General features: G+C 54.3%; 2 protein-coding genes across 9 annotated transcripts in view; both read right to left on the reverse strand.

The window, feature by feature from the left end:
• The window catches only part of FERMT2 (FERM domain containing kindlin 2), a 43,621-nt gene extending 34,099 nt beyond the window's left edge, over positions 1–9,522 (reverse strand). For 2 of the 5 annotated variants that reach the window (XM_068682300.1, XM_068682299.1), the window contains exons 1-2: positions 9,432–9,522; positions 8,413–8,581 (exon numbers count right to left, since the gene is read on the reverse strand). In XM_068682300.1, the coding sequence (XP_068538401.1) occupies positions 8,413–8,581; positions 9,432–9,497 (235 nt within the window). In that variant the 5' untranslated portion in view covers positions 9,498–9,522. Of the gene's footprint in view, positions 1–8,412; positions 8,745–9,431 lie in introns of those variants that run through there. The other 3 variants (XM_068682302.1, XM_068682303.1, XM_068682304.1) reach the window with 3 other exon arrangements.
• A 13,996-nt stretch (positions 9,523–23,518) lies between these two features.
• Positions 23,519–25,081, reverse strand: part of DDHD1 (DDHD domain containing 1) — a 65,434-nt gene continuing 63,871 nt past the window's right edge. For all 4 annotated transcript variants that reach the window (XM_068682308.1, XM_068682307.1, XM_068682306.1 and 1 more), the window contains one exon: positions 23,519–24,551. In XM_068682308.1, the coding sequence (XP_068538409.1) occupies positions 24,370–24,551 (182 nt within the window). In that variant the 3' untranslated portion in view covers positions 23,519–24,369. The remainder of the gene's footprint in view (positions 24,552–25,081) is intronic.

Consider the following 25,081-nt stretch of genomic DNA (forward strand, 5'->3'; position numbering starts at 1 on the left):
AATTCATTAAGATGCCACGGCACTTGCGCTGCGAGCGCCCGGATCCCTCCTCCTCCGGCCCCGGCGGCAGCGATCTCCCTCGCTGCTCACCTGCAGCATTTGGGGCCATCCTACAAAAGGTATAAAGCACGGGCTGGCGGCCCCACAAGCTGTGAGCCGAGCGTATGGCACCTGCCCCCGAGGCAAACAACCCAGGGGGAACACCAGGAAGCCCCCCAGGAAAGCTCAGCGTGACCCCATCACTCCCAGGTACCCCGCACCAGGCGCACGTGCGCCCCGCAGGCTCCCTTAAATCCCCTGCACCAGCAGCGGTTTGGATTGCTCATTTTTCTCAGGGAGGAAATTCAGGAAAGCAAGGACGGATTTTTACTTTTAAATATTTTTAAAGAGGGTCTTCACGCCCCGATTTAGCAGAGCGCTCTCCCCTCCGTGGCACCCCCCTCGCCAAGCACGCCACCCCCTCGCCAAGCTCGCCGCGGCGGACGGCACCACGAGAGCTGGAAGCAAACTCGATTAGGGTTTACATGATTCACCCGGCACGAAATAGGAAGCATCGCACGGAAACAGAGCGGCAGAGGAAGGAAGGAAAGAAAACCACTTCATCAGGGAGCCCTGCGGGGACACAAAGGGACAAGCACCCGGGGGGGGGGTGACGATGCCAGCGGTGCGCAATCCTGACTCAGCCCCCGAGGTGTAATTCGTGCCAGAAAGGCAGGAATGAAACCGTGCTTGATACCCGAGCCAGGGGACATTGCACGGGGCAGATAAAGGAGGGCTGAGCAGGCAGCCTCAATTTCCTGAGCTGTTTTTGAAGGCTCAGCCCCGCTATGATGCTGAGCGCCGGTTTTTGGGCGATAACAGCTTCACCCCCTGCAAAGCGAGCTGCGCAACAGGCACAGCGCACGGCAAAGCGCTGGAAAAAAAAAAAAACACTTTTATTTATGATGATTATTATTTATTTCTGCAGGAGTCACTGTGCCGTTATTCACAATAACTTCTGCAGAAATATGTGTAATAACGTCTGCAGAAATATTACGGATCATCTAATCCATGGGAAAGGTTACGTTTTTTTTTTTATTTCCACGTTGCAGCCTTCTAAAGGGCTCCCAGCTCCTGAGCTCGTGGCTCCTGCTGGCCACTGGGCGAGCCACCTGGAAGGCACAAAAGCCACCAGATCGCTCGCCCTGGGGCCTGGCTGCTCCCAGCAAAGCTCTGCGTGTTACCAGCGAGGACGGGCAGCTCGGCGAGACGGCGACATCGCTCTTCCCAGGCGATTTTGGAGAGCGCAGACTTTCTAATTGAATTTGGAGCTTCGGCGATTATGGCTTCCAAAAGCACATCTATCTATCTGCAGGGAGGAGGGGGAAATAAAAGAACCCAAGCAGCGAGACAGCCCGGATAATTGGCTGGTCGGAGATTTGAAATGTAATAATTGGCAAGACGAAGTTCAGGTTGCCGTCTGGCTGTTTTGCAAGCTAAAAGCCAGCCAAGGTTGTAAAAAACGAAGGTTTACGCAACTGCTCGTGCGCCTGCAGCCCTCCGAATATCGCTCCGGACCCGCTGCCTGCTTTCAGCCCTATTTTCCAGGGAACTGGAGGGCTGCGGGGCGCTGGAGCCAGCTGAATCTGGAGAGAAGTCGTTTTCAGCAGCACACTGCTCCCAGGCACGGGTTAATGTTTGAAGGGCCACGAGGTGCCACCTGCACTCGGACCTGCTGCAAACGTGCTGCAAACGGGGCGAATGCGTGAGGAGCTGAGCTGCAGGGTTCCCTGGAACAAAGAAGAAGTTGGAGAAGCTTTCCTCTGGCTTGCCGAGCACTTTCTACCCCTCTCCCAGCAGCTCTTCCCCATGGAAGCTCCAGGCTGGTGAACCCAAACCAGAGTTATGTGCAAGAACCAAGCCTGGCCAAGAAAATGAAGTTACTGCAACATGGCTCATGTTCCTCATTTCCCCATCAAGCAGGAAATTTGGGGATCTCGGTGTTTTTCCACGTTGTAACAAGTAAAAACCCTGAAAGCCAGCAAGAATGCTCAGAGCTGAGTCCTGCCAGCTGAGACCTTTTGGTTTTGCTCTTCTGCCCCTCCTAAGCCATCAGCCACCATCTCAGAAGGAGAGGAAGAAATGCATCTCCTTCCCAGGTGGCCAGAGTGGGAATCTGAGCAGAACGAGACTTTTTCCCCCAAAGCACGTCCAGGCTTGGACCTGGGATAAACTCGGTGTGCCAAGAGCTCGGTGAGCGCTGGAAATCTCCCTCCTTTGCCTCATCTGTAAGAAAAGCCACCACCAAAAAATAAATCCCCCGAAGACACAAACCACGGGCGCGCAGCGGCTGTGCAATCAGCGATGTTGAAACGGCCGAAGTTTGCAGCGCAAACACTCCCTCTGCTCTTTCCCAACTTGGCAAACACTCCCTGCACCCAGAAGTTCATGTCGCTGCCCGCACACCTTTTCTCCCCTCCCATACCCAGAGAACAAGGGTTAGAAGCCGCCGTGGTCGCAGCTTGTGCTATGAATCCCCACGTGCATTTTGGCACATGCTGCGCCGCGGAAAGCTGCTCTTGCAGGGGTGCCGGATGGCACGGCTGCATTTCGGGGCACGGATCCCCACCCTTTTTGTGCTGGGGCTTCAGGCACCAGCCATAATCCTTTCTGCCAGGCACCATCCCCTAAAAACTCCCGTTCCTCCACTCCAGCATCATTCCTTGCTCTTCATTTGGCCCCACACGAGGCCCTGCTTTGCCAGGGCGCATGCTTCGAAGACAAGAAACAAAAAAAAAACAAAAACCCAAACCAAAACAATGAAAAAACACAACTAAAAGGGAAGTGTGCAAATGTGCCAGTGCTCTCATTCCAGCTCCATCCGACGTCAGCGTGTCGAGCAGCTCCCCTCGCCAGCTTCCCCCCGCGTTACGTCAAAGCGAAACCTGACAAAGTGCGGAGAGGAAGCGGCTGATTTGGGCTGGGTCTGAGCGGCGAACCCAACAATTTCCTGTCTGTGGTCGGACAAACCCTGGCACCGCAGGAACGCCGCCGCCGCTTCCCCTCCGACCGGGCTCTGTATCGCAAGGCTGGGCTCTTCCCAGCCTGATCTGGGGGTCTGGAAGGGGAAAAGCCCCCCCGGCATCCCCGGCACGGCGCGAGCCCGCGGGGCGCCGCGGGAATTTTCCGCCGGGGCCCCAGGTGGAGGACGGCTGCTTCTCCACGCGGGCTCCTTGCTTGCTTTTCCGCGCCGCTATTTGGACAAAGAACAAACACAGGGGAGAGGAAATTACTGCAAAAATAGATTTTGTTTTGGTTTTGGCTCCCCAAGAGCCATCGCCACTCGGGGCAGAAACGCTGATCGCCGTGCCGGCGGCTCGGAGCTGCGTGTGGCTTTTACCTACCCCCGCCCCGAATTCCTCCGCTCGCTGGCAGCGCCGATGAATATTCCGCCCGTGCTAACAAAGAGGACATTATTTGAGCCACGATCCTGCGATTTTGTTGTGTGCCTACGTAGAAGCTTCCTGGAGTCAGACGCTGGATGCAAAGCGAGGAGCCTGCCCCGCGCGGAGCAACGCGTGCGGCCTCTGATTAACGGGCTGCCTGCATATCGCTCTGGCACGCCAGGAAAAATGTGTTACCCAAGGGAGGAGGATTCAGCATAGGTCAATAGCAAAGATATTAATCATGGAGAGATATGGAAAAGCAGAGCCAGCAGCTCCAGAGGTCTCCCTGAAGATGCTGCTGGAGCGGGAGCATCCCTGTTGCCGCCTGTTGCTGGAGCAGCTCCGTGCCAGCATCCCACCACGTCCCCTCCCATCACGTTCCCAGCTGCTGGGAAGCCCAGGGTGACATTTTCCAGAAGGTGGCTGCTGCTGGGCACTCGAGGAGCACCCCCTGCCCAGCACGAGCTGCCCTTGGTGGTCACCAGCACCACCACCACCACCACCACCACCACCACCAGCACCTCCTCACAAGCCTCCCGGCGCGCTGCCCAGGACTCACAGCCCTCTGCAAACACCACGCACTTGAAAAGCGAGAGAGGGATGATTTGAGCACTGCTTTGGAAGCAGAATTTCCTCCTCGCCTCGACCGACAGCTGATGGCCAGACGAGCACCCGCAGCCCTGGCGGATGAAGATGCTCGGCTGGCATCCTCGCGGCACGGCTGGGAAACGCCCCGGCCACGCTGCAGGCACCAGGCAAAAAGAGCGAGGCACCTGCAGGACGGCCCCACAACCTCACCCTGCCTCGTGTCTGCAGAACAGCACGGTGCAGGCACTCTGTAATTTTTTTTACACAGCCTTGAGCAGTTTTAGAGAGCCCGTTTCGAGGCCAACGATCTCCACGGCCGGTCTCACCAGGGCTCGGCGCATTTTGTCAGCGCTGCAAAACCTCAGGCACCGAACTCGGGATCGATGCTGCTGCACTTCCTTGGTGTTTTATTCATGGCCCCGTAAGGGTTCCATTAAGGAAGAGCCCTTACGTGGCGAGCACGATGATTTTTCATTCACTCTTCCTACCGAGCAGGGCTGAAGCCACTGGCGAGATCACTGGGGCAGAGCCCATTCGATTGGGAACAGAGCCCCCGGGGCTCCTGATGAATCCCAGACACATCTGCAGGCTGAAAGCAGTGGAAGAAAGAGCTGCGTGTGCCACGCCAACAGCAAAAAAACACCCAAAATTTGCATGTGCCAGCTCCCCAGCCTCGGTGTTCACGTGAGAGCCAGCCCTTTGTGGTGATGCACCTGGGAAACAGGACAGCAGAGGGGGCAGAGAGCCTGGCACAGACCCCCAGGCCATCACCAGAGACCCGCTTTGCCAAAAAAAAACAGACTTGGAGGCTGCCATCGCTGCTGTCAGGTGCTCTGTTGGGGCAGGGGCTCGCTCTGCCATGGGTCCTGTGCCCACATCGAGCTGAGGGGTCCCTGGTGGTCCCCTCTGCCCATCCTCACGGCGCTGGGCAGCTTCGTCCCCAGGCTTTGGCATCCCATCAGCGCACATTTAGGTCACCTGTCTTCACCCATTCATCTGCCAGACCTTGTTTTTTCCCCCTCCTTGTTTCCTTCAGCTCATCTTTTACTCTGTGGCACCCACCGAACGCCATCCCCCTTGTGCTGTGTATCCCAGAAAGCTCCTCCCAGGCCCACTCCAAAAAAAAAAAAAAAAAAAGCAAGTTTTTGGTCGGGTATGTTTAAAACAGCCCGGAGTTGACAACAACAATAACCTCTGCTCACTTCCTTCCTTCCTCCGCTCGCAGTGATTTTAAGCCGCGTTTTTTTTTTGTTTGGAAGTCAATAGTGGCAGGATTCCTAAAAACCCCTGGGTGAGCACCACGGGTTTCCAGCACGGAGCCCTGCTCGCGATTTGGAACAGGTCGCTTCGTGCTCCAAACTTCACCAAATGCCTTCTGCAAAACTGGAAAACTCTACAGTGAAGCCAGCTCTTAAAACCTTATTAAGTATAAATATATAATAATAAAAATAATGATGATAATAACAATAATAATAACAATAATAATAACAATAATAATAATCCTGCCCAGTTTGGGATGCGCTGCACTTTACCATGGCATGGACAGGATTAATAGCACGTTCCCTACACTGTAACCAGGATTTTACCCCATACCTTTATAGGTGACCGATTAAATCCTCCTGCTCTTGAAACCTCAGCATTTTTTGCCTATTTTTCAGAGGTCGGCCGTGCCAAGCACAGGGGACATCTCAATTAACCAAGTGGCTTAATCCGGCAGGGTGATAAATAACAGGGAGCCAGCAGGTCACTGCAATTCACTTGAGTAACCAGATCCCTGCCTGCTGCTTGGGGTTTTTCCAATCTGCATTAGGGCTGGGTTTTAATTGTAAACTCCCCAAATTGCAGGCTCTGTGCTGGCAAGGGCTGAAGGCACAGGGGTCACTGATACCCGAGGCTTAAAGCCACCACCCTACACCTCTGCCAGCACCCTACAGCAGGGCCAGTCTGCTCACGATCCCCAGCAATGCCCTAAATTTCAGCAAAACTCCCCCAAATCACCTTGCCCTGCCCCACAAGCAGCAGGGAGCCCCCCAGGAGCCTCATCCCAAAGGATGGAGCAGGCAAAGCCATGCCCACGGCACCGATCCCACATCCATCTGCCAGGGGGATCCCAGAGCTGCGGGAAACGTGGCTTTTAGGAAGTGTCCCTAGAACTCACAGGGTGCAAAATATGACCTTTGGAAAACAATTTTTTAATGCTGGGAGCTGTTAAAAAAATAAAAGAGCAGCAGCGGGGAGGGAGGGATGGGTTGAAAGTGCAGGGAGAGGGGTCTGACACGGCGAAGATGCATCTGGAGGCGAAAGGGCGCAGGAGGGCGAGGGGACAGCATCCATCCTGCTTCCCAGGAACGACCCCAATCAAGTGGCTGGCTTCAGAGCAGAGCAACACAAATTATGAGGATGGAAACGAGATGGAAGGGAGGTGACCACACGCGGGGAAGGCAAGGGGAGAGGGAAGGGGCACCCTGAGGGTCCGCGGGCCCCGCGCACCGTGACCGCCGAACGCACAGCTCCCGCGCGGGGCTGAGGGCCAGCATTCCTTCCCCATAATACAATGCCTAATTTAACGGGAGGAGAGGAGCCTGGCGAGCTCTTCGCGGGGGGACGCCTTGCGTCAGGAGCTAATTTAAGCCCTCGCTGGGCTTCGTCCCCCTGCACGCGCCGAGCCCCTGCGCGCCAGGCGTCCCCGCGGCACGACGTCAGCCACGAGCAGCAGGGCCCAGGGGGGCAGCACTTCTCCATCCGGGGGCCCGTTTTTATCATTTCTAGAAAGCCCATGACATTTTTCTCTTTTTTTTTTTTTTTTTTTGTGCTTGCCCCAGCACTTGGCCCAGCTTTGGCGGATCTTTCTGCAGCTCCAGCGTAAAAACAACAAAAATAAATGAGTTTTCTGAGTCAAGGCTGCCTCGCGCACAAGACCCTTTGATGCGAAGGTTTGCTTCCTTTTGAAACGAGCACATTTATGTCTCTTGCTTCCTTTAGCTCCCGATAATTGATAAATCAGGAGGCCGAGCAGGGTGTAAGATGGTGTTTTTAAAGCCACGCTTCGCATGGAAGCAGGACCTGCAGGACCAGCAGCTGACAGCGCCGCTACTCCCACAGCCACAGGCATGCGCCGGCAACTCCAAATTAATATTTTATTTGAGCAATTACAGTAATCAGCCCGAACAACACTGCTGGGTAAACACAGGCAAGCCGTAAGGAGCCGATACAAAGAGGAGCCGCTACGAGGCTGTCCCTGGAGCGAGGGCTGGGGCCGGCACCAAGTGGCTTTTGGGGACGCCGGGCCGCGAAGGCGCCCACGGAGAGCGCACAAAAGCTCGCAGCCGGCCGGCCCCGCCGCCTTCAGATGCTGGTTTTCACATGCCCCAGACAAACGGGCTCTTTGTCCAGGTGAGAGCTCAAGGCCACCGGACACCGCGGGGCTCCCGGCCCCTTTTGTTGGCCCCAAAAGCCAGGCTGCCCCAAATCAGCTCAAAGGCGCTTTCCTCGCCCAAAGCGGCACCGCGCGTGGAGCAGGGCCAACTTTTCCAGTGCTGACCGTGCAAACGCACTGCCCCGTTCCGCCCCATGCTGGCTTTTCGAATTAAATCCTTTCTGTCAGCCGGGGAAGGCGCACTCGCACAAAACCCACCCATAAATGACGATGTCTCCCGGCCCCACGCAAAGTCCCCTTTTGCTCGAAGCAGCGGCCCCGGGGCGGAACCGGGCAGAGCGTGGGTGCCGCCGGGTACCCCTCGGGACCCCAGGGGGCTGGGTGGTGCTCGGAGGGGAGAGGGGCACCCCGGGGTGCTCGGAGGGCTGGGATGGGGTGCTGGGACGTGGGGCAGGGTGCTGGGTGCTGGGTGCTAGGTGTGGGCAGGGTATTGGGGTGCTGGATATAGGCAGGGTGCTGGGCACTGGATACAGGCTGGGTGCTGGGTGCTGGGTGCAGGATGGGTGCTGGAAATAGGCTGGGTGCTAGACATGGGGTGCTGGGGGCTGGAAATAGGCTGGGTGCTGGACACAGGGTGCTGGGTGCCAGATGCAAGCAGGGTGCTGGGCACTGGGTGCTGGATACAGACAGGGTGCTGGGTGCTGGGCATGGGCAGGGTGCTGGGTGCCAGACACAGGCAGGGTGCTGGGCACTGGGTGCTGGATACGGACAGGGTGCTGGGTGCTGGGCATGGGCAAGGTGCTGGGTGCTTAAGCACAGCCCTGGGAGCTGGGGCAGGGTGCTGGGGTGCTGGCCATGGGGTGCTGGGCATAGACAGGGTGCTGGGTGCTGGGTGCAAGCAGGGTGCTGGGTGCTAAAGCAAAGCACTGTGCCAAAGTCCTGGGAGCTGGGGCAGGGTGCTGGGTGCCGGGGCAGGGTGCTGGGTGCCGGGGCAGGGTGCTGGGTGCCGGGACAAGGACTCACCCAGCTTCTCGACGAGGCGCAGCATGACGCCGCCGATGTGGATCTCGCCGGTGACCCGCAGGGTGACATCGCGGCCCAGGTCGGTGACATGGACGCTCAGCTCCCACGTCCCATCCGCGTAGCAGCCGTCCGGCATGCGGATCCCGTCCAGCGCCATGGCCACGGCCTCCTGCGCCGCCAGCCAGCCCCGCTCAGCACCGCTCGGCTCGGCTCGGAGCGGCTGGGAGCGAGCTGCAGGGGGGGCGCACGGAGGGGATGGGGAAAGGGGAGGGGGGGGGACGCCGAGCCGCTGCCTGCGGGGCCGCACGGGAGAAGGGGCGGGCAGCAGGAGGAGGAGAAGGAGGAGGAGGAGGAGGAGGAGGAGGAGGAGGAGGAGGAGGAGGAGGAGGAGGAGGAGTTGGAGGGGGATAATAATTAAAGGAAAAACGCGCCCCGCGCTGCCGGGCCCCTTGGCCTTTTATGGAAGCGAAGGACGGAGCGCAACGGAGCGCAAGGGGGGCCCCGCTCCAACATCCGGGACTCGGCACGGCTCGGAGCGGCTCGGATCGGCACGGCACGGCATGGCATGGCACGGCACGGCTCCAAACGGCACGGCACGGCACGGCAAAACATGGCACAGCACGGCAAAACATGGCACAACATGGCACAGCACGGCACAACATGGCACAGCATGGCACAGCGCGGCACAGCATGGCACAGCATGGCACAGCGCGGCACAACGTGGCACAGCGTGGCACAACACGGCAAAACATGGCACAGCATGGCACGACATGGCACGACATGGCACAACATAGCACTTAATAGCACAGCATGGCACAGCATGGCACGTCACTTAATGGCACAGCACGGCACAGCATGGCACGACATGGCACAGCATGGCACGGCTCAGCACAGATGCTCAGCACGCCCCTCCAAGCACACACACCCCCTAACACCGGGATATCCCCACTTTTCTAAGCCCCCAGCCCCGCAGCACAGCCAGCCAGCCCCGAAACGCCTCGCCCCGTGCCGAGCTGTACCTGGGCATTGCCGCCTTCGGCCCGCGCTGTGCCCGCCGCCGCGCTGCCTCCCTCCATCCTCAGCATCTGCGAGCCTCAGGGATGGGAGCTGTGGGTAAAGGAGAGCCTGAACCAGCACGGACACAGAAAAAAAAAGTGATTATCCGCTTCCTGTGGCTCTCCACCCAGTGATACATACGTCCCGCCACGGCAGCCGGGCTTCCTGAGAAGGTTGTGCGCGGGAGGAGCGGCGATGCGAGGCCCACGGTGGGCAGGATGTGACCCACGGTGGGCGCTGGGCAGCCCCGTCCCGCTGACCCCAGCCCCTCACAGTGGCCTCTGCCCTCAATTTCCACATGTGCCGCTCCTGTGTCCCACGCCACGAACGGCAGCCAGGGCTTTGTCGTGGTGGTGGGCACTAAAAGGTCACGGTTTTGATGATGGGGGCTCCCCAGCTTCCCCCTCTTGTTGTTTTCTTGGAGGTATTTATCCAGGGCTGCTCCTCCACTTTCCTATAAGCATTAATAAAGGCTTCCCTGAGCCGGGTTTTGCACACAAAGACCATGGAGGATTTAGGCTAACGTGGCCAATACTGCAGGAGGGGAATTAGGTAACAGTGGCCTACCCCCAAAATCCTCCCGGAGCCTCAGTCCCTGCCAACGTAACCCCATTTCTTCCCCCTGAGGCTGGAAGCTGAGCACACCCTGTGTTGGGGACGGCCTGGGAAGGCAGGGCAAAGCCATCCCGTAAGAGTACGGCTCGTATCTCGGTGTTATTCCCCTGTCAAACAATAGGGCAATAAATAGAAAGGGTTACTCTGCTCCAGCGTTTTGGCCGAGCTCCCTAGCTGATGCAATGCAACACGCCCCCGGTGAAGCCGCATTGTTCCAGTCCAGCTGACTGCACCGGTTCCTCCTGCCCCCAAAAAACCCTTCCCGGAGTTTTTTTTCCCCAGCCTCGGTGGCAGGGGGGACGCCGTCCCCGGGGCTCCCCTTCCCACCCGCGGCGGGGGTGTGCGCGGAGGCGGGCGGCCTCGTCTCCAATGCTCGGCCGAGCCGCGAAGCAAGGTCAAAAATGCAGCCGCCGGGCTCTTGCGTCAGAGGCAGCCAAGCATCCCGGGGCTCTTCCCACTGTTTGCAGGAGCCGTGTGCTCCCTACGAGCAGCAGCAATAGCCAAATAAGGTGCCGCAGCGTGCGGTTGCTCCGCCGGGGCAGGGATGATGCCCACCAGACCTGCCCGCGCACGGCTCCCGGCCCCGCTGCCCCTTCTGCCCCCGCCGCTCCCCGAAAGCGGGATGCTGTTCCCGTGAAATGACTCAACAGCAGGGCAGCTCGGAGATGCTGGTGGTGGAGCCGAGCCGCTCCTTCCCTGCCTTTACGAGGCTTATTTTGCCTTTTTTTTTTTTTTTAAACTGATTATTTTAATTGTTAACCGTGCGCGATTGTCGAAGCCGGCTCGCTTTAACACCTTGGTGCTTCGGGGTTGTGCGTGAGCCGGTCAGACTGGCTTTCTCCAGGGTGACCGAAATGTGCCCTGTGCGTTCGGGTGCCTTGGCAGGGTGTTGGGAGCAGGAAAAGCAGCAGGATCCAGGCATGGGAGCAGAGAAATTCCCCGAAGCCAAGTGTGAAGACAAATCCATTTCCTCCTGCGGCGCAGCGCGGCCAGGCACAAGGCACTCGGCCCCATCACCCCAAAAGCTTCCCCAGATCCCCATACTCCCCATCCCCAGCTTCTTCCTGAACAAGGGCAAAGTTTAAAAAGAAAACCCCGGAAAGGAGAAATTCAGAAACCTGCTTTTCCCTGGCGCTTTTTGGGCTCCAGCACAGGCTCTGTGCCCCCGTTGGTGCCGCCCCGTGCCATGCTGTGCTTGCGAGCCCGCTGTGCCCTTACTCAGCGCCTTCTCTTAGAGCTGGGGACATGGAGCCAGGCTTGGAAGGATGAGAAATAAAATCCCAGGCAAGAGCAAGCCACGGGCCCACGGGCAAGCAGGGCTGGGCGGCGGCACAAATCGCTCCCCGTGCCCTTGAGCCTCTGGCAGTGCATAACAGCCGGGGAGAGATGTCCAAACATCGGCGTGGTTTTCCCCGCGTGTCTCCATCTCCTCCCAGCGCCCTCAGGACACAGCCGGGGTTCGCTTTTTCACAAACGACCATTTCCGAGCAGAGGGAAGGTCACGCTCCTGGCAGAGGAAACGTGCTGGTAACTCCGCTTCCTTGTTTATTCCCGGCCACATTCATTCTTCCCCGACTGTGACATTTCGGAAACGTCCGTGTGACGGCTTTTCTCTTTTTTTCTGGAAAAAATACGTGCCGGGTAATGGAGTTGTGCCACGGCTTCGCCTTGTAGGAACGGAGCAGAGGTGCGACCGCCTGCTGCGTGCACGGGGTTATTCAGCATCCCCGCACTAAAAGGATGGACAAGTTTTGAGTTTAAAATGAAAGAAGCGCTTGAGAACGGAGGTTCAGGCTTTCCAGGCTGTAATAATCCCCCCTGGTGACCTTGCAAAGACAATTAAGCATCCCCACGGCTTGCTCCCAGCAATATTTCCTGGTGTCCCTGAGGACACAACTCCACTGGTGCAATCCCACTGCTTTGCTCACCCACAGCCTTCCGCCAGGCTCATCAGCTCAGCCCCAAATTGTTTGATCCTGAATGAAAGAAGTCAGAAAAATCCCCAGGAGTTCGCCTCCTCCTTGGGGAAGGAGGACGTGGTGCCCAGGGCCAAACACACGGGGCAGCATCACATCTCTTCCTGGAGAGCGAGGTCCATCACGGGCAGGTCTTCAGGCTCAGGTCCTGGTGTCTTCAGGATGAGCCACTTCTCCTCCCAAGGGAAATGCAGCCGGGGATTTTGGGGAAAGGATCCTGGTGCCACGGTGGGCATCCCTACAGACAGCAAGAGCTGCGCTCCTGGAGGCCAAGGACACATGGGACAAAGCCAGGGAGCAAGAGCTGAGGCTGTCACAGCCATCCGGCACGGTGCTTCGTGCCCAAAGGTTACCAAACATCCCCCTGAGGCTGGAATAAATCCTGGCTTGCAAGAGATAGCTACTGTCTGATAAGAGACGCCGAGCCGGAGCCACCTCCTCCCTTGATAAGCCGAGCCCAGGGTTCATCACCCTGCAGCTACCAAACTGCGGCTCCTCGCCGTGCCGCGCGTGCCTAGCATCACGCCGTGCCCCCGAGCCTGTTACACCCACACCGCAGGACCAAAAACCCACTGCAGGGCTCATCATCCGCTCAATCTTCTCTTTCTTTCCAGGGACTGGAGACACCCGAGCTGCCAGAGCCCCAGGCTGGGAGGTTTTTGCTTCCCAGCCTCGTCCTCCGCAATCAGCTCCGCGCAACAAAACAACCCCCCGGGCTCTCCTTCCCGACCCGTGTCAGGCTGTAGCTTCCTGTTGACATTAATCCCTCTTTTTTTTTTTTTTTTCTGGGCTTTCTCTATCACACGGCCGTGTCCTTCCAATGTTCCAGCTGCCAGGAGCAGCCCCCACAGCGTAAGATTCCCAGAAAGGAGGCATCGTGCCCCAAATCAGGGTCCTTGGACGTTGGGTGTCCCTGAAAGGTCCCGGAGCACCCTTGGACATCTGCCTTAGCCAGAGGGAGCTGTTGGCTTGAATCCATGTGATGGAGAATTTGGGTAAATCCTGGAAAATTCTCCCCAAAGCTAATTCATCCCAGATTCATCCTGATAAACGTCCCCCAGCTCCTTGGTCTCACAACCACCGTGCCCAGGACCCCACTCTCATCACGGATCTGCCCAATCTGCCTTGCCCAGGGTCAGACCCCAGTCCCCACCTGTTTATTAGGGGCTCCTACACCAGGTGGGCCACTGGACAAAGGGTCTCCCACCTGGCCATTGCCAAATTTTGCAACTTTTCCAGCACCTGTACCTTTCCCTGCCCGTTTGCACCAAATTTCAGCCAGTGTTACCCTCTGGGTACTCCGCAAGGTGCTGTAACCTTGCGGGTGGTCGCTGTAACTCCTTTTGCTAGAAACTCCTCGTGGAAGATCCTGTGTTTTGATGAGGAAGACCCAGAAATCCATCAGGTCGTAGAGATTTTGGCTAAAAGTGACTTCACGGGGTGCTTCACTGCCATACTGCTTTGCACTTCCCAAGAGAAGGGGTGACTCCAGCCCAAACGTTCAAACATCTCCCCCCCCACTCCTCTCCCATAATATATAACACATTAAAACCACTTTCTATTGTCCATCAGATTTTTGGAGCCTTTGTCACTCCCGTTCTGGCTTTTCTCCACCTCCAGAAGGCCTCCTATTCATCGGGCTTTACAAGGACAAAGTTCTGGCTGGGAGGCTGAATTTATCTGGGGGAGCCGAGGCTGCGAGCAAACCCAAATGTCACGCAAGGGGCTCCGGGGTGCCAGAAGAAACACCCAGCATCTGGTCCTCGCTGCTGGTCAAGAACAAATGAAAAATCACAAATAATTCACCCGATGGCTCCCACACCATCCTCTGCAGAGCTGCCCGGGGAGTGGAAAGCTCGGAGTGGAAAGCGCCTGCTTGGAATTGATTTACTGGGACGCAGCGGGGGAAAAAAAATCCCCGAATAACACCACCGATTATTCCCAGCTGCTGTTGGGGGCCTTTCGGGGCAGCTGCTGTGACGGGAAGCGGGGCTACGGGAAAAGCCACCCCACACCCTGCCCGGCCCCATCCTGGCTATGTGCAGCCGGTGGCACCGTGCGCGCCCTGCCCCGGCGCTTCCCCTTATCTCTGCGGCCCCGGCTCTCCCCTCCCCAACGGTCCGGGGATGCTGGCTCCCTGCCCGTGGGTTTTGGGTTTTCCCTCCGTGGGTGCAGGGAGCAGTGAGGCCAAGCCCTTTCCCCTTACTCCGTGTTTTTGGGGATCCACAGCCGGGGTATCCTTGAGATGTGCCCGACCGTTCCCACCTGGGTGGATGCGCTCCGGAGCGGGTGGGAATCGATGGGAGATTCCCAGGGGCAAAACCCGGTAAGAGTAGCCCCATCTCCTGCCCCATCCTGGGTTTTACTTCGCTCGAATTCCCCCAACCCTGTGCAAATTTTGGGATGAGTTTCCCAGGGCACAGTTTGACCCCGTGGCATTGCGAAAATCCCCAAATCGTGACCCAGGACCGCAAATCTGGGAAGTGGCTGCCCTGGTGGTGCTCCGGGGATGCGAGGATGGGGATTCACGGGGATGATTTTCCCATTGCAAAACCACAGCCTGGGCCACCCATCTCCTCTGGCCGGTACCGGGATGCTCGGTGCTGGCTGCAGCTCCAGCCTGCCTTGTGCCAGAGTCCCGGTCCCCACCCTGCAACCCCAAAAGGATGCTCTGGAGATGGGTTTCTGCTTCCTTTCCCATCACCCGGGGGCACAACAGCAGCCTGGGGTGGGTGGATAGGGAAACCCAGACCCCCCTGCTGATGCTGAGAGCAAACATCCATCACCCGAGCCCCGAATCATTCAAAGCCTCAGGAATTAAGGACTCGGAGCCAGCCGTGCTGCAGCGGCGCAGGGAGTTCCCCAGTGCTGCAAAACCCCAAAGGCCAAACCAGCGGAGCAGCAGGCCCATAAATCCCACCTGGCCCATAAATCACACCCTCCCCATAAATCCCACCCCTGCCCGGGAAGCTCTGCAGAGGAGGAAGGAGGGCGCCGAGGACGGATCCGACGGGGTTTGGCCGCCCTTGCTCCCGGGGAACAAAAAAAGCTCCCGACCGAGTGCTTTTATCAGCACGCACGTCACGGAGCTGCGAAATCGGGGCTGATAACGGGCACGTGAGCAAAGGCACAGGCGCCGTGCGGGCACCGGGGCGTTTGTATGACGGAGCTTTCCCCTGCAGGAATCACCCCAATTTGTCCCCAAACCCGTGCTCTGGGTGCAGGAGGAGCAAGCCAGCATCACCCCAAGCGACTGCCTCATTTGGGCACCCCAAACTGCTTCCTTTGGCAGGGAATTGAATAGAAAATAGAAAACCAACACAATTTTTAAAGAGGGGCAGTGTGGGGACCTTTCACTCGCCTCCTGGCCACCCCAGGTGCCCGGTGTGGCCGCAGGGAGCTCCGGGGATGGGTGGGTGATGCCGAGGCAGCCGGCTGGCTTCGTGCTTGCTGGCTTCGGTCCTCGCCAGAAAGGTCAGCAGCGAGCGGGGCGGTAATGCAGTTAGTGCTGGAAAAATAGAGACAGAGCCGATCGGAGAGGTTTAATAAGGTGGGCGTTATTGAATCAGCCGCGAGGGATGAACTTCAGTGCCGGGCAGAGCATCCGAAGCACCAGGAGCTCTGCAGGGGAGAGGAGATCCAGGGGCAAAGTTTTCCCTAAAGAAAGAGAGATTTGATAATATCTTCGGGCAGATAAAAGAGTTTACCTAAGGGAGGAGGGATAAAAGGGGGAAGAAGTGCTCGGTTCCCTCCTGTTTCCACAATGGAGAGGCAAAAAGAGAGGGGAAAGCGCCCAGGGTGAGCTCCTAGGGGAGACTGTTTGGGTATAGGAAGGTGAAGAACTGCAGGGGACGGGGGAAATCGGCACCATCAGAGGTTTTTAAAGCTAAGCCAGGAACCAGGTGTCCAGGTTGGCCCAGGGAACAGCTCGGTGCTCTCCCACCCCTTCTGGGCCAGTAAATGCTCCCGGTGGCTCCCTGATGAAATAGGAGGGTGCTGGGGCTGCTCTCCGAGCTCCCAAAGAGCAACACCTTCATCCTCTCAAAAACAGTCTCAAAACCTGGGATGGGAGGTGATGGCAGGAGGGTGGCCACGTCCTGCGTCCCAAAAACTGCCCCACAACCCGGACAGGAGCCAAGCAGAAGCAGTGGTGCTGCCCCATGCCCAGATGGAAGCGCTGCAGCAGTGTGCCGGGATGCGCAGCGGCAAGGAGATGTTCCCAGGACCTCTCTTGTTTTCCCATCTACACAGAAACACGGAAAACGGAGAGGAGGAGAGACCTATTTTGGCTGTCTGCCGTGCTTTTCCTCCCCGAGGGGTTTTAACCAAGGTCCTGTGAAGCCAACGCTGTTTATCCCGGCCTTGCAGCCTTTATTTTGCTCATTTTTTAAATAACACAAACGTAGGGCTCCATCGGCTCCTCTGGGACACATTTTTTAAATTTATTTTATTTTTTTTTTTCCTTAAAGGCTGAGTCCAGGAGATCTGCCTGCCAGAGGATTGATTTTTTTTTTTTTTTTTTCCAAGCACAGAGGCCCCTTGCCTCCCTCCAGGGCCAAGGGTCTGCTCACATCATTCCTACTGATTTGGGGTGCTGGGGATGCTGCCGGCTGAGCAGGCAGTCACTGTTCCCATCAGTTCCCTGCAGGGAAGCACCCTCACATCCCAAATGATGACATGGAAGGATGACACTGCCCGGCCAGGAGGAACAGTGATAGCAGCACTGGAAAGAACGAGGAAAAGGAAAATCACAGCGAGAACCCAAAGTTCAGCAAATCCCATGGAAAGGAGGCTGCGCCTTGCAGGACGTGGCCATAAAGGACGTGTCCTCCCCAGGAGGGTCCCAACTCGGACACGGAGCCCCCTGTTAAATGGAGATGGGGGGATCCCAGGATCCCTTCCTGGGAGATCCTGGGAGCAGGGAGCCTGGGAACAGGACTGCCACCTTCTGTGCCCAAATGGCCTGGGGACAAAGCCACAGAGCCACAGGAGCTGGGATTGCTCCCTGCCCGGGTCAGCCCCGAGTTAATTTTCCAGGCGAAGCTCTAGGAAATAAGAAATGCTCCGAAGGACAGCGCAAAGGCTGCCTGGGCGCTGCTCTGCTCCATCCCAGAAAGCCAAACGGATGGGGCTTGTCCTGCCAGGCAGAGTGGTTTGGGGGAGAAATAAAAAGGATAAAAAGGAGAGGAGGATGTTTCCCTGCAGAATAGCCCGTTCCAGAGAACGTGGGTGACATTTCCAGCAGGGCAAGGCATGCTCCACGGTCATGTCCCAGCTAATACAAGGAAGAAACGGGCTCGTTTCCAAGCGCTCTGGCTTCGGGCCAGCCGCTTAACTCTTGGCATCTCAGCTCCTCGGCTGGAAAGCAGGCAGGAGAGCTGTTCTGCCTGGCCTCTCCCTCGTCCCTTGGGATTTTTGGGCTCTGCAGGGGGGGGGGTGAGGATGGGAGGTAGACCTACAGCCCTACACAGCAAGCTGGCAGCAGGAGGATGCCTCAGAGCTCTCCCTTCGGGGTCAGGTGAACAGGCAAAATGCCAAATTCCCCACAGGCAGGATGCGAAGTGCTCACCTGGACATCAGAGGGGACCACGAGCTCCTGGGCAAGCAGGAGAGCTGCCAGGCACAGCGGGAGGTGACGTGCAGGTGGCCAACCTGCCACCCCACAGCACGTCCCCTGCCTTCCTCCACCCCGTCCCCACCAGGGTCGGGGGATTTGGGGGCTCACGGAGGCAAATCCAGGCACAAAATGCAAAACCTTATGTCAGGAAGAAGTCCCGAGGCATCCTAAACCAGAAGCATATTTGGGGAGTGAGTCAGTGGAGGGGGGAAGCGCGCAGAGAGTTGCACCCTTTGACTTGATGAAAAAAGCAGATGGCAACAGCCAGGACTCTGAACAACACTCCCTGCTCCGGCGGCCGAGCCAGAAAGCAAAATCATGACTCAAGCCTCGGGTTTGATCCAAATCTGAAGGAAAATCTCGTTCAGGAGAGGGGTATCTGCAGGGAGAGCCGGCGGGAACCGATTTCGCAGGTTCATTACCTAAATTGTTTGGAGGGAGCAAAATGATTTTGCAGGCGCTTTCGGGCTCGTTTTAAAGCCCTGCTTTAAAACACGGCTTCCACTGTGGGGAAACAAGTGGAACAACAGCACACGGAGGACATTTACCCCCGTTACATTTACCCTCACATGCGTTTTCCAGACACCGCCGCCTCAACTCGCGAGGACCTCAGCGCTTTTACCCAGACACAGCTTGCAGCCAGAGCTCCTGCTTCCCCCAGAAGTATTCCCCGGAGGGCTGCGAACACACAGCACCGTAAATCATAAAGCCGAGGAGGCTGCGGATGCCGTCGTGATGACGACACGCAGCAAAAAAAAAAAAAAAAAAAAAAAAAAATTTGGCAAAACGCTGGCGGCAGCATCCCGACGCTCTTGCTTTCCCTTGGGCAGCTGGATGCTGCCCCACAGCCGGTCCTCGGCGCTTCTTTCCCAAGCCCTCGTGGGTGCAGATGTCAAAAGCGCGGCTCGCGGTCAGCCCAGAGACTTGGGGAGGGAAGGGACGAGATCCCTCGAAAGCAGCCCCGTGGCGTTGGGTGGGAAGCTGGCGGGATGGAGCAATCCCTGCTTCAGCCATCGGGATCCCAATTTGTGCCGCTCTGGTGAAGGATGAGATGTTTTTGTGCTGCTAGGGCAGGATGCCAGCCCCACCGCTCCCAGGGCGGTCTGAGGAGGATGCTCAGGGTCCCTGGGGATGCCCTGGGACCGAGCCCCCCTGCTTGGGCAGCTCCTTCCCTGCTGCCGGGAGCATCAAGCCGCGACGTGTTCAGCACGTGCCGGCCGATAGGCATCAGGCTGCTGCCAAGCCCTGCCTTGATTTCATCACTGCCTGTTGCTTTTCCCACCTGCCTCCCCCCTCTGGCTGCGGACGGGTCCCTCCCCGGCACGAGGAGCTGGCAGGTTTCTTCTGTGACAGCACAGCACCCGTTTTCGGAGGGAGCATCTCCGCCCTCTTCTTTTTTCCACAACCAAAGCAATCCCCGTCTCCTTCCCTCAACGCGCTCCGGTAAGACAGCAGCGGGGAGATGAGCAGTGTTAGTTTTGGAAGGGCCCTTTTTAGACCTCCTTTGCAGCTAGGTCTGACCATTTCCGTCCCGAAAGCACGCCTGAAAAGCGCTTTCAAGGTTATTTTTACCCGCAAGCCTCAGTTAAAAATAATGACAGATGTGCAAATCGTTTCTGACAGGTCCCACAGTGTTTAATATTCTGGGAAGTCGGCACGAGAGGACGCCGGCAGTTTGAGGCTGGAAACGTGCGTGCTCCTCACCCGGTCCTCAAACACAGGGATAAAAGGTGGAAGGACAAAAAATGTTTCAGAGGGCTCATCTTCATCTCGCAGAGATTTTTGCCATTTTCAGGGATTCTCAGTGGGAAATGCGCCCATGTGGTTAGCCGACGTGCTGGAGATGTTTATTCCACCACCTAACATGATGCCAGGCACTCACCCAGAACAGGTATGGGGACTCGGAACAGGATCAAAAAACATCAAAACTCTAAAAGTGAAAGCATGGGGCTGCTCGGAGATGAGGAACTGGCTTCCAGAGAGAAACTGAAAGAGCCCCAAAACCGGCAGGAACAGATCAGACGTGGGGGGTTTGGAGCTTGTGGGGTCTTTGGAGCATCCCCTCTCCCACGCTCACCCTTAGGGTCGATTTGGCACTGGGGATGGGCAGAGTTGATGGAAGAAATGGCATTTATTTAGGAAACAGGTTTATAACATATATAAGGATATATTTAATATCCTTATATACACGTCCTTAATATTTAAGGACATATTTAAGGAGCAGCTCTGCGGCAGATGCCCAGAGAACCATCAGAGAAGAGCTCTCTGGGTTAAACCACTGAAGGTTTCAAACCCACAAGATGCTTCCCGGGATTCCTGGGGTTTGTTGGGGACCCAGGGGACTTCTTGGAAAGAAACTGCTTGCTAAAGGGCCCAGAGAGCACTGGCCTCCAGGATGACCCGAAAGCTTGACAGCCAGGCATTTCTGCCCATATATTAGCCGCCTCCTCTTATTCCTGGGAAGAGGAGGCTGTGTCAGCACGCTGTCAGCATCAGGAGCCTCGCATGCCTTCCTAAGTGGTTCTGTAACAGCACGAAACTGTGCCATCTATACAGCAAAACGGGGGCCCCACGGGGGAAAGGGGAATCCCACTGAGACCGGGGAACCCGTTTTTTGGAGAGGCCAGCCCAGATCTGCTGCTTGCCGGCAGTGCTCTGAGGACAAACGCTGTCAGGCCCCAAACGAAGCTGACTGATGGCAGGGACAGCGAGGGAGAGCACACACCCATCCTGAAAGCTCAGCTTTTGGAGAAGTCTCCCCATAGACAGCAATACCTGCCCCCGGGATTTCAAGCACGTTGCAAAGCGCCCACGGCGCTTTTAGGTCCCGAGGATGCACCGGCCATGCTGAGACAAGCACTGTCTCGAAGCAAGCTTCAAGTCCAGGGGCCTGAGATCGAAGCACTAATAAATAAATAAATAAATAAATAAATAAATAAATAAATAAATAAATAAATAAATATGTTAAAAAAATAATAACAGCAACAACAGCAAACACAACAAAACAAAACAAAAAACTGCGGAAGGGGGAGGGAAAAAATACACCAGGAGAAAGTTTGCTTTTGCGGAAAATAATTATTAAACGCAGACCAAATGCGGAGTAGAAGAAGAATGGCAGGCTGAAGTCCATCCCGTAAAGCAGAAAATAACCATCACACAGGTGCATGGTGAGGAGTAGGGACGTGGCTTTGTCCGACCCCACTGCTGCTTGGTTCCAGCTTGGCTCGAGCAGAAAAATGTGGAGAAACCTCAGCTCCAAGCTACCAACAGAAAAATGGGAAACGGAATGAAAGTTGAAATAAATTCCCTAGGCAGAGGATGCAGTGATATACACTAACTATTTAACTGCAAAGAGTTGACAGGGATTAATGAAGTAAAAAAAATATTAATGAATATTTCTCACCCATGTAGCTACGGGCACGTTCAGCTCTGCTGAGAAGTGGCACGGGAAAGGAGCACCAGGACAACCGAAAGTCATAAAGGAGGAAGAGGCAGCAGCCAGGTGTAATATAAATACGAAAACGGGACACATCTGTCAGTTCAGCCAAGTGCTGAAGGTAGCCAAATAAAATGGGAAAATAAAACAAAGGCCCCCCAGCACCAAAAACACTGCCAAGCAAAGAGAAGGGGAGCGCATACAGGGGATGCGAAGTTAGGGCACAGCCACGAGAGTTGGGAGGAAAGGGATGGAGTCGAGTACTAAAAAAAGCGCTGACCATCTGCAGGAATGACCTCGTAGCAAAAAAATCCCCTCCAAGTGTCAAATTTGGACAAAGAACTCAAGGACACTTTGCAGCAAACAGCTCGGTATCTGTCAGAAGACGGACGACACCGCAGTGCGTTTCCCTTATCTTCGTTTCTCAAGAAAAAGCACCAGTCAACACAGCTTGTAAAGCTAAACATCGTTCTTGCAAATGAAAACAAGTCAGTAATTGGAAGCCAGGACATTCCAGCTCTATATTATGCTGCGGACCATCTGACCAGAAAGCTTGAAGCATGAAATTTAGACTCTAGCATGCAGAGACGTGACTCTACTTGCAGCTGTGTTGCACCGCAGCAGAGGAACGGGGCAACCCTTTTTCTAACAGCTTCAAAATTCAATTACCATACGGTGTTTCATCTTCGCAGGAGGATAAGAGGTGTTTTCTTGAGAATTAAAAAGATGAAAGCCTGCCTACAGCACGCTTAATGCGTCTGCATGCACTTTAGAATAGATTCCCATTTATTCTTTAGGTGTGCTTTCTCTTTGTAATTAAGCTTAGCGATTAGTAGATGCTTCGTGAAGTCACAAGTTGGAACAGAATCATAATCCACTGAATCAGAAAAAAATGCAATGCGATGAACAGGTCCTGGTCCTTCCTCTGCCTTCTCATGGGGGGACTTTGGGGGACTTCTCCCTGCTCTGCCCAGAGGTGCACAGCAGGCAGGCAGGGATCTCGCCCCTGATAGGGAGAGCAGTGAGCAAGCACCAGCACGTCCTGATGCGGGGGAAACTGCTATCCCATAAATCTGAAACACGTTCTGGACAACGGCAGAGTTCGCACAGACCACAAGAATTACAGGAATTAAGCCCCTTTTGTTTACAGCACTGAAAAAGAGATCTAACATCGATGCAGTGCTATAAGGGGATAGCACAGCAGTGACATTATCCAACTCAAAGTACTGAAGCACAGACTGTACACATTTGGAAATGTTTTGCACGCTCTAAATATAAAAGGAGATTCTCCTTTTATGTCTGAGTTCTCCTATTTAGGAAGAGTCAATTAAACAACTTATCTGGAAAACCAGTAATGTAAACAAAAGCCTGCTTTCTGGAGCAGAGGTGTCAATCTTCCTCCTCTTAAAGGGTTGGTTTTAATTTTTAATGATTGTTCATCAACCGAGGTAAACGTGCCAGACACTGGAGTTACAATTCACCGAGGCCAAAAGGGTTTCTTTCCAGAGTTCCACGCTGATGCTTTGTCCTTTACAGCACCCACCCACCTTGCTTCAGTTTTATTTCACTGCATTTATGGTAGTGCTGTTTCTGTCACCTTCTCCTCCCCTTTTAGTTTTTATCTCTTCGTAATTTTCCTAAATCCATACCCCCAACACACAGGCCTAATTCCTTCCCCACTGCACCATGGCCTGGGGCAACAAACAGCCTGAGCAGTATTATTTGGGAGAACAGCTGCCCTCTCCCTCCTGGATTTCAGAAAGGGAAGCCTGGGTGGTTTCCACATCTCTTAACCGCTGGCTGAGGCTGTCTGCTGTTTTGGGCTGATGTTCACACATCTGTTTACATTGAGAACACAGCTATTCACCAACACCACGGCCTCATTTTTTTTTTTAAACATTAGTTTAGATTCTGCAGCCTCTCAATGTGCCATACAGATCATAAATACCTCCGCCAGAGGCAGCTCTGAGGCCATATATCTGACACTTCTTCTCCAGAGCCTCGCATGTTTTTAAAATCTCAGCAACGACCTTTTAGTGTTTCATTTGGAGATTATTGCCTTTCATCACGACACTTCTCTCTTCACAACTCCTGAATTAGTTTCAGATACAAATCTAATCTAAGTTCTGGTATTCTCAGGCCTCACCAAGTTTATTTTATGCTGCTCTCTTTCCTCTCGATAGGTTCCTTGTACATACACATATACACACATATGCATACAACTTTATACAAACACACACATATATACATTTAATAACGGCAGGCAAAAGACAGCTGGATCCTCTGCACACCAAGGCTCATGTGAGGTCAAAACCTTCATATTCTGGAAAAAAAACGCTTGGAGCCTAAAAAGCACAAGCCTAGCAAAGCAGTTACTTACCTTTGAGAAGAAGGTGACTAATGTCATTTGTGTGAAACCACAAATATTTATTTTAATGAAAAAATACTTAAAGTGTGCCACAGTGTCCATATATTCATTTGAATAGTAGTACAAAGATATGTATTTCTGAGAAAAAGTCTTAACACTGTAGAAAATAAATGTGGTTCTTAAATTATGTCAAAAGAAACCAGTAAAAAAGTAATGTTTTATACACTGGAATAAAATGAAACAGTTAGAGATAATAAATTATAATTACAGTATTTCAAATATTTGCTTCATGCTTTTTCAGCATTAGTTTCTAAATGTGTCACGTATAATATGCCCTCGGAAGCCAGCAGTCAGAATGGTCTTTCAATGGTAACGTGGACAACAGGATGTGGAGCTGAATAAAGTCCTAGAAAAATGACACCACCGCTTGTTATTTACTGATACATAAAACATCAGAACATGGCAGTTTTAGGTTTGTAAGGAACATATATTTTGTTAATGGAAATTAATTTAGTTTTTTTAATCAACTAATCTTTTATACCTTAATGAACTAAACAGCAATTATGGTCATTAACAAGTATGTCACCCAAGCACACTGCACAACTGTGCTTACGTGATGCTACACATTGTATCGGCTCTTTATACAGTCAAAGTTAACAAGAATTTGGAATAATTTCAGGTCTAATTAAGCACTGCAAAATGTTTAAAACTATAAAGTGCTTTTAAATACAAATCATTTTTGCTCTTTAGAAACAGGAAAAAATCCAAACATGCACTTAAACCTGAAACCTCCATGCCATATATACTGCAGTTTAACAGTAAGACATCAGTTTTGTGCCATTCGTTTTAAAATTTCCTTTCCCATCCCTCCCCATCCCCAGTCCAAAATTCAAATAGCATCTAAATTGGATTTGTCGGTATCGTCTTGGTCGTGCTTGTACATGAAGGTTAGAAGGAAGAGAGCAATATCCAGAGATGACCAATAGGCAGTGTGTGATGTGACTGCAGACCAGTATCTGCTCTCCACAAGACCTTCCCTGAGCTCGAAATCAATCCTGTGCTCCAGTTCCACTAGAAATTGAACGAGAAACAGAAATGTCGTTAGAACTGTATGTAGTTGGAAGGAATCCTTGCATATTTTTCTCTCAGACTTAAGTTCAGCTTGCTGTATATAAAATGAACGCAACCCCATGTTCACATTTAACAGTACACTCATATAAATCAACTGCAATTTTTAAAAACACATACATACATTTTAACACACACGCATGTAGCAAAAACCTGACCTACGAGTGGTGCTTAGTTCAGGAAAAAAAAACAAAAACCAGAAACTAAACCTAAAGCTTGGAAAAACCTAGCATTTTTTAAGTCGCTGTTTTCCACATAGTAATGATGGAAATCCAGTTATTTACGCACATAACTACACCAAAGTATCCAGGAAATGTTGGGACCCCCTTGGGAAACTGTCAGAATGGGTATGGCTCAGAACTTTCAGCAATAAACAAATTTGCTGCATCTCTAGCAGCTATACAGGGAGACTACATGCAATACTCCATGCCCTTTCTGAAAACGAGCAGTTCCTACATTGCACTAGCCTTTTT

This window comes from Anas acuta, chromosome 5 (assembly GCF_963932015.1).
Source record: "Anas acuta chromosome 5, bAnaAcu1.1, whole genome shotgun sequence".
Taxonomy (NCBI): Eukaryota; Metazoa; Chordata; class Aves; order Anseriformes; family Anatidae; genus Anas; species Anas acuta.